This window comes from Manis pentadactyla, chromosome 4 (assembly GCF_030020395.1).
Source record: "Manis pentadactyla isolate mManPen7 chromosome 4, mManPen7.hap1, whole genome shotgun sequence".
NCBI lineage: Eukaryota > Metazoa > Chordata > Mammalia > Pholidota > Manidae > Manis > Manis pentadactyla.
The window spans coordinates 27835354-27844735 of record NC_080022.1 but is presented as its reverse complement, the minus strand read 5'-3'; the positions used below and the strand labels follow the sequence as shown (position 1 = coordinate 27844735).

The 9382-nt window shown below is 47.8% G+C and overlaps 1 protein-coding gene across 1 annotated transcript; it reads left to right on the top strand.

Annotated features, from left to right (window-relative positions):
* The first annotated feature begins 6473 nt into the window (after nt 1-6473).
* LSM10 (LSM10, U7 small nuclear RNA associated) lies at nt 6474-8906 on the top strand. Its single transcript, XM_036876594.2, has 2 exons — nt 6474-6655; nt 8178-8906. The coding sequence occupies exon 2, from the start codon at nt 8194-8196 to the stop codon at nt 8563-8565; it is 372 nt and encodes a 123-aa protein (XP_036732489.2). The 5' UTR covers nt 6474-6655; nt 8178-8193; the 3' UTR covers nt 8566-8906.
* Nucleotides 8907-9382: the final 476 nt, after the last annotated feature.

Sequence of the window (9382 nt, the reverse complement as noted above, 5' to 3'; positions counted from 1 at the left end):
TATGATGCTTTAAACCATTATAGGCAGACAAAGTGCTCTCAGTTTTAGTCTCTTTTAAGCAATCTGGTCACCAGCTGGGGTGGCCTGACTTGGTGACAGACGAAGAGGAAGGTTCTGTCCTGTTCTGAGTCTGGCTCCCACCACACTGCCACCGACCGGAATTCCACTTTCTTCTCCAGACGTGTCCTGGAACCTTGGAGGTGGGCCAGGAGCTGCTGAGAAGCTCTTCTTCCCTCTACCTACCCCATAGTGATACTGATGATTTTAAACGTTTCTGCCCTCTCAGAAATTAAACAAGATTCAGATCTCCAGTAAGGCAGCCCTGTGATGAGGCAATCTTTGAGTTTCAAGTCCCTATACTGGCTCAAACGCTGAGAAAAACAAGTCTATTTGCATGGTGGTTCGGGGCATCCAGAGAAAGGGAAGTCAGGAGGAGGCAAAGAAAAAACGGATTACTCTGGCAAGAATATGGACTGAGTACTAATAACACATCCATGTTCACTTAAAAGCAGGCCCCAGAGCACAAGGGTGTCACACAACAGTGCCCAGTGCACTGCAGGGGAAGCACGCTGCGGTCGGTCGGGATGCTGGGCTCCAGTCCCAACCTCTCCCCAAATCCACCATAGCATCTTGGGCAGTTGTTCTCACTGAGCCTCTGTTCCCTCACTGGTAAGAAAGAGAAAGAACTAGTTCACTGGCTGAAAGCCTGCTTGCCCAGATGCGTTGTTGAGTTTACAGATTCCTAGGCCCTGCCCCAGGCAAGACCTGAGAATAGGAATTTTTACCCATGGTGCCCCCGACTCCATGCTTTGGGGATGTATCTGCTCTCTGTTAGCTCTATGTAACTAACCTCTTCTCAGAGAAGTTTCAAACTCTTCCACTTCTGTTCTTATCATAGTGTTGGAATGCCGTACAGATTATGGAAGGCAGTGCTCTAGAAAAGCCTTCTGAATGAGGTACCTTAAGAGGCTTCCAGAAGAAAGCAGTTAATAAAACTTGAGAGTGAATGGGGAAGAGGTGGAGAAGGAACGTATTTAGTTCTAAGAGGAAAGTCATCCCATGTAGCACAACACACTTTAGTATACAGCAGTATTTAAAGGTAGACTCACTTATTTTCCTTAGACCCAGATCCTGGTAGGCAAGGCATGGTAACCAGATCCTGGAGAGCCCCAGTTCTAAACAGGATCAAGCTCCATTAACTGCCCTCTGGTTCACCACCCTGGTTTATACCCACCGTAGAGACCAACTCAAGCCACAGGAAACCATAGAAAAAGAAATGCAGATTTTAGAAAATACATGCATTTACTACAATGCCTAATGGTAAAAACCCAAATTAAAATCTGAAAAACCAATACAACCTTTACCTACCCCTTATTCCCTTTAAATTATGCCCAGATAACTCCTCTTCAGTTGCTAAATTCCTGTGCAGTTGATGGTAGAGGGAATTAAAGGATGTGTTTACAAGGAGCTGGACTGGGGAAAAGGCCTTCACAGTTGGATCTTCCTTGCAAAGCTTCATGATTTGGCATGAAGTAAATTCAGATGAGAATGTCAAGATGCACTCCAAAGGGCCAGTGGAAATTGCTCCGGATTATTTGATTACCTTAACACTCCCCCTGCTACACGCACACACACACTCAACATGTTTCTGGCCAGCGGTGCCTCTGCTGTCAAAAATAGCATTGCCTTCTCTTGTAGTTCCCAAAACTACATGAAATCCCAGTGGCATTAGTCCTGGTGAAGGCACACGCTAGCACAAAGGGGGTTCCAACCAGGACTCCTAAACCCTAGGTGGGGCTATTTGCCTTAGACCACTCTGCCCTCCTTTCTCTTTATACCGCCCCCCTCAACTTCCTTTTGAAATGCTGGGGCCACTTTTCTCAGGTTTTCAAGGGGGAAGTCGTAGTGTCAGCCAAGGACATTTGACTGGGGTTTTCTGGCTATCCTAAAGACCGTGCAGCTTCAGTTACAAGTGAGAAGGTAATGCTGTGTATGCTCTCCCTCATCTCTTCCCTCGGCCTCAGCATGCCTGCACCCTTGCTTCCCTCCATCACACGCAGCCCTCTTTCCGCACCTCTGCTGTTTATCCAAATGGCTGCTGAGGATGTCCTCCTCCTATGCAACCATTCCCACCCAAACCTGCGACCTCTGCATCTCCAGGGGTCTTCCTCTCCACCTTACCTCTCTAGCTGTTCCTCTCCACTCCTCTCCATTGACTCACCCACACTCCAGGCTCCCCCACTCCCTCCTACAGCCCAGTAGCTCCAGCACTCCGCAGATCCTAGCTCACGCCTCCATGCCCGACTTTGCTAGATCCAACAGCCTTCTCTCCTCCCCCTTGTCTTGGCTTTTTGAAGGCTCTCAGCCCTGCTAAAGGGCCTTTTCCTCCTAAAACTCTCTCCCCCTTTGGCTTTGAAGGCTCAAATCATACTACTTTCGGACCACACTTGCCCTCTCTCCCTCAGTGGCTTGGATTGAGGATTGCCCTGGTGATACAGATGTCAGTGCAGCCATTTTTAAAGGTCTGTCCAAATGGCCAGGTCACTTGACCAGACATCCTTATCAGATCCCTTGCTTCTTCCCCAGCCTCACTCTCTTCTCTCTCTCTCTGTTCCTCACTCTCAGGATCGGGTCCTTTATACTCATCCCACTGCTGACCCAATGTGCCCTGTGCCCCCAGCTGCTTAGTTTGCATTCTTCTGCAAATAGTTTTGCACCACTTTTTTCCAGAGAGGCCATTACATTGACTTGCAACCCTCTGTATTCCCCCCCTTACTTGGGCTGCAGACTCACTTTCCCTGAGATGTTCCACAGCACCTCACACTTATTGTCTAACACTGATGTCATTTCTGTTTATTTAATGCATTACTTCACTTCCAAAAGGCATGAAGAAACTTTTAAAATTAAATATAAAACAAAATAGGACAGTTTTCCATAAAAGAGAACTAGAAGTGATGGGTAGAAGTTGCTAGAAACTTCTTAACAATGGAGTAGAACATCTGGCAAAGACATGAGTTGCTGGTCACTGGCATCTCAGGCAGTGGTCAGGGGGCATCTGCCCAGTGCTCTAGAAGGGATTTGGGTACCGGGCGGTAAAATGGAACAGGTGACCTGGGACTCGCCCTAACTCTCAGGGTTCTGCGATCCTCTGACAACTGGGAACAGAACCACAAGAGAGCTCATCTATACAGGTTCCTGAAATGAACTCAGTTTAGGTGGGCCTGGTACTAGGCTGGGATTTTAGTTGCAAAAAATATTGAAACCAATTCTGGCTACTGAAGTAGAGAAGGGATCTACTGAAAGGGCTTCTGGCAACTCACAGTTGTCAGGAAGCCTGATGAACCATGAGAGAATGGCCAGGAACTGAGGATGGGTAAGCAGCACAGGAAAGGATTCCGGCACGGCAGCCCTCCCGGCAGTGAGGCGCTGGGAGACTCAGACTTCAGGACAGGCCCTAAATAGTTCCTGCTGGGCTGTGTCACTTGGTCCAGATTTCGAGTCTGATAATGCCTGAGTTTAGGTCACAAGCCCATGCTGTGGCTGACAAGGATCAGAGGCAATATCTGGCCTTTAGATCATCTGCAGCAGGAAGCAGAACCCCACCTCCCACTGAAATTCATGAATGTCAGATTTCTCCAATCATGGGGAAAGGAGTTCAGTGGCTGAGTAGCCAAAAAATGAGATATTCTCCACTGACACGACCCCCATCCCACCCCCAACCCTCTCATTCCCATCAGTGGGTCACCATCTGTCTCCCACCCACACCCCAGATTTAATCACCCTCCAAGGACTCTGATAAGCCGTGTTCATGGTCTTTAACATTCATCCCTTTCCATTCCCATCGCCACCACTTCACTCAGATCCCAATCGCCTTCTCACCACATTCACGGAACCAGTGTTCCACTCCCAGCTGTTGTTTGTAGTGTGATGCCCTTGGGCCTCCTAAACCTTCTCCCTGTCTCAACACCCAGGAGACTTACAGGGAAGGTAAGATTTATGTAAATAACTCGGGCACATTTGCATGCAACAAGTAAACATCTAAGAAGCAATATGTGATAGGGGTGAGAGCAGAGATGTCACGCCCAACTGAGGTCGTCAGTGAAGACTTCAGAAAGATACAGCAACTGAGGCAAGCTTTAAAGGAGGAATTGGACTTACCATCCAAAGATAAGAGAGGATCCAAGGCAGATGGAGCAGGACAGAAAAGGCAGAAACAAGAGTGTAAGGCTTGTCTAAGGGTTGCAGACTGGCTGATTCTGACTAGAGGGGAGAGCAGTGGGTCTCAAACTTCAGTGTGCATTGTTAGCTGTGCAGATTCCTGGGCTTCACTTGTGGTTCTGCAGGTCTGGGGTTGGGTTTAACAAACTTTCCAGATAACGTTAAGGCAACTGGTTCCAATACCACACTTGAAGAAACAGTGGTTGGAGAGTTTGGGTAGAGAACCTGAAGGAGATCCAGCTGGAAGCTAAGCTGGAATCAAATCAATGTCAGCATTCAATTCATATTGCTAGTGATTGATTATATTGCAATTCATTTTATAGTGCTAGCAAATTGAAAGTTTTCTTAGCATGTAAACAATAGGATCAGAACTGTACTATGAGTCTAATCTGTTGGCAAAAGGTCACGAGACACAGAGACCAGCAAAACGGTTTTTATAATGAATCAAATGAGAGGATGAGGTTTTCAACTAGAATGGTTGCAAACAGTCAGGATAAAAAGGCAAGTAAAGGGGGGAGACACACTTCAAAGAATTTACAAGGCTCAGTGACTGTAACAGGTGTGGGGGAATCAAGAAATGTTAGAAAATGTTAAGTTTATTCAAGGTGCCCAACTTGGGTAGTTGAAAAATGGTGTTAGCAACCATAGAAATAGAAAAATTCAGAGCAGTAACTGATTTGGGAAGGACTTGATGAATTTACCTCGTAGACATGCAGTTTCAAGTACCAGTAAGACATGTGGGAATAAGCAACAGACAAGTGCATTTGGAAAATGGAGATCCATAGAGCACTGTGGGCTGGAGACCTAGACCAAGGACTCAGCATGTAGTAGTAGACAGCACAGAGACAGAAGCGACCAAATACAGGCCTGGGTGGGGACACAGCCCCAGAGAAAGCACACGAATTTAGGGAGCAGGAGAATGAAGTGAGGTTAAACAGAAAGACAGATGGAGAAGAAACAGAGAAATGGGTGAAACTAAATGATACACTGCCCCAGGAGAGAAAAAGATGTGCCAGGGAGGAGGATGGTCAATATGGTCAAGCACTGAGGAACATGAAGTAGGGACTAAAAAAGGAGATAGAGGTTCTCCTATGACCACACAAATCATGAGTAACTTTTGTCAGGGAAGTTCATGGAGTTTTGGGAATAGAAGCCAGATTACAGTGGGTTGAGTAAGTCGGTGAAAGCTCTCAGGATAGAGCAGCAGTTCTCAAACTTTTCACCCTTATGGAGGAGAAAGTTCCTATTTTTAGGATAAGAAGAAATTAACTGTGGTCGCTGGTAAAAGGGGAAGGTTTCTGGGGGAGGTGCAAATCAATGAATGAGAGAGTGAAGGAATGAAACAAGTGTAACTTCAGCTTCTCCTATGTGCCCGATGCTGCCACACATTAATGATCTTTCAATTCTGTGACATTGACATTATCTGTTTTTTCTAATGAGGAAATTGAGGCTGAGAGAAGATAAGCAGCTTTTTTCAAGGCAATAAGGAGTAGCTTTTTAAAAATGTAAACCAGACCATGTCACTCCCCTTTGAGAGCCAATCACTGCACTTCTAATAATATGTGAGGAAACCCAGGCACAGAGAGAATAAGAAACTTGTCTATAAAGTTATATAGTTAGCGCGGAGCAGATTTGAACCCAGGCACTGCCTCTGGAGCCTGCACTCTAACCAAGAAATCCAGTCTCCCTACCTTGGCTTACAAAGCCCTAAATGCTCTGACTCTGGCCTTCCTCTCTGACCTCTTGTCACTCCACTCTCCCCGAGCTTATTGGCCTTTCTGTTTTTCCAAACAGTCCAGTTCATTCCCCTAGGACCTTTGCACAAACTTCTAATTGCTATACTTCTATCCTAGTTTTCACAAGGTTGGCTTCATATCATTCATCTCAGCTCAAATGTCACATCCCTGGCCATCCAATAAAAGGCTACGCAGTCACTATCACATCACCCTATTTTAATTCTCTGAAGAATTTTTACCAAAATTGTTTGTTTTCTTATGGACGCCCCCTCCACTCTCACTCCCTCCTCTCCCCAAATAGATTGAAAGGTTATCACATCAGAGTTTGCTGTCACCTTGGTCGCCGCTCTGTGTCCAGAGAGCCAAGGGACCTGACATACGGTGACGGTTCAATGGCTGTTTGTTGAATGAATGACTCCTATGGAGAGACTTCTAAGACTCAGGCCGAGGATTGCCAGCCAGAACGCGAGCCACGACGCCTGCGAGGCATTATGGGGATTGTAGTTCCCGTCACACGGCGCGCTCTCTATGCTCCGGGAGGACAGAGCGGCCCCGTCGTTACCATGGCTTCTCAGTTCTGCCGCCTGAGGAAGCCGAGCTAAGTGCCCGCTAGCTTCAGCGGCGACGCAGATCCGGAAAGCGGAACAAATCCTGTGCAGGAAATCCGCGGAGCCCAGGGCCCGGCAGGCGGCGGGGAGCAGGTGACGCGTTTTCTTCCCAGTTGGCTGAGTATAGCTCATCTCCCGCAGCCTACTCCCAGGGCTTTGTGAGGAAAGAGTCGTCACCATCCACATCCTCATTTTACCTCTGTGCAAACAGGCTTGAAGCTAAGGGGCTTGCTCGAGGCCTCCCTCTTAGGAAGGGGTAGGGCCGGTCCTAGAGCCAGGCCTGCCTCTTTGCAGTACTGTGCAGCCCCAAGCCCTTGCTTGGGCACGTGCTCCTCCTGGTGAAGCCGGGGTGGGGTCGTTAGACGCTAATGGCCCAGCGCCCAACCCCTCTCTCAGTGGTGCGATCTGGCTTGCTCCATTTAATGCCACCAGCCAGGCACAGCCCTGGTCGGGATTTTGAGTGAAGTCTTAAGGAAAGAAAGTTTCACCACCTGTTACCCAAGATCTGAAAATAGGAGATAAATAAGACAAAGTTACCTTGATAGAGTATTAGGACAAAGCAAACGAGAGTAAATGCAGTGTAGTGAGATTTTCTTAGCCTCCTTTAGTATGTGGTTTAATAGATGGGGAAACAGGTTCAGAGACATTCACTGTCCTAGGTTTACAGAGTTTGTGGGTGGAGTGGGGATTCCAGCCTAGGTTTCTCTGCCTTTAAAACCCATGCGCTTTATATGATACCATTTTTTTTCAGTTGATTACCTAAATTTCTACTTATATGGTGGCTGCCTGGTGTAGACCAGTCGTTCTCAGAATGTGGGCTCCAGACCAACACCAGCATCAAGTAGAATATGTTAGATACCACACATTCGGGGGCCCCACCTTAGACCTTCTGAGTTAGAAACTGGGGGTGGAGCCCAGCATTTTGTTTTAACAAGTCTTCAGGTGATTCTGATTCACACTACCATTTGAGAACTTCTGTTGATTCACCTGAGGGTCATGTTAAAGTGCACATTCTTTCAGTAGGTCTGGGAAGATTCTGCGTTTCCCTGGGGATGCTGAAACTGCTGGTCCACAGACAGTACTTGTAGTAGCAAGGGTGCAAACTATACTTTAAATAAGTGGTTCTCAAACTTGTGTGCACATTAGAGTTACCTGAAGAGTTTTTAAAACATAGGAACCTGGACCCCACCCCTGACTAAATGACTCAGAACCTCTGGGGTGTGATAGCCAGGTAGTAAGTCCCTGGATAATTCTAATGTACAGTGAGGGTTCAGAATGACTGGTGTGAGGTTTGGAGTCCAGAACCCATGGATTTGAATCCCAGCACCTCCACTTACCAACTATATAACCTGGGGCAAGTTGCCGAACCTCTCTCTCCTGGCCGTATTTTCCTTATTGATAGAATGACTGGAAGTAATCCTTGGCTTGCATGGTGGTGTGAGGATCCTATGAGATGTGTTCAGCTCCTGAGGGTGTTCCACAGACATAAAAACTGGGAGGTGGGCAGGTTTGGGTAAGTCCGTGCTGGGTATTTTGTGCTAGAACCTGGTAGAGGTGAGTTGGCAGCTGCACCCCCTCACTCCTTATAGCTCCCATTTGTGTGCTCCTCCTGCAGCCAGCGGTGTGGAAGAATGGCGGTGAGCCACTCAGTGAAGGAGAGGACCATCTCTGAGAACAGCCTGATTATCCTGCTGCAGGGCCTCCAGGGCCAGGTAACCACTGTGGACCTGAGGGATGAGAGTGTGGTCCGTGGACGCATAGACAACGTCGATGCTTTCATGAACATCCGTCTAGCCAAGGTCACCTACACGGACCGCTGGGGGCATCAAGTTGAGCTGGATGACCTCTTTGTGACAGGCCGTAATATCCGTTATGTCCACATCCCAGATGATGTGAACATCACCACAACCATTGAGCAGCAGCTGCAGGTCATCAATCGGGTGCGCAACTTTGGCAGCAAGGGACAAGGCCGGCGGGAATTTCCCTCCAAAAAGCATAAATGAGCCTGTCTCCTCAGCAAGCCCCAGCCCCCAGTCAGGTTCCTCCAGAGGTCTACCGAGCCAACTGCAGGCTGTACCTCCCTGCCTGGAAACTGGGAAGGGAAGGGCCAGCCCAGCAACTGGCATCTGTAACAGACACCACCCATCACAGCTGCCTTTACCAGGGTTCCACCTCTCGGACTCACCTGGGGACCCAGAATCTATTTATCTGTCTGTGGCCTTGGGGTAGGTGACAATCCCTGCTTTTGATCATTTACATCTGAATCTCTGATTTACTGATTTAAGGAATCTCAAATAGTTTTCAACTCTCTCCCAGTGAAAGTTATTAAATGTGCTTAGCTTGAGCCACCCCTAAGTGTCTGCATTTCTCTTGCAGTTGTGTTTGTTTTCTCACGAAATGAAACTTAGACACAAACCGGTCCATGCCTAATTGCTTTCCCTGGTGTGCACAGGCCTCTGTGCTAGTCCTGGCTCTTAAACTTGGCAGTCCATTGGAATCCCCTAGCCCACCGTCAGCTATTCAGATTTAATTGATATGGGGTGTAACCTGGACACGGATTTTTTAGGTGTCCCAGGTGGCTGCGAAGTTAGAGAATTGTAGGAGAATGTTTCAGTACAGGCATAGGAGATGTGGTTTTTACGTCGAGATTCCCTGTTGAGAAGGCTGCTTGTCTCACTGCTGTTTCCTGATTAGAGGGGTTAGAATAATCCTGGGCTGCCCCTTGAGTGCGGGAGCTCAGCCAACAGCAAGAAACCAGGCTCTGATCCTGAGAGCTGTCAGGTCCTCAGGGAAGAAGGGGTTCTCAGGTCAGAACCTTCA

Coding starts and splice junctions, on each gene's coding strand:
- LSM10 (XM_036876594.2), top strand. CDS start 8,194: ATGGCGGTGAGCCACTCAGTGAAGGAGAGGACCATCTCTGAGAACAGC.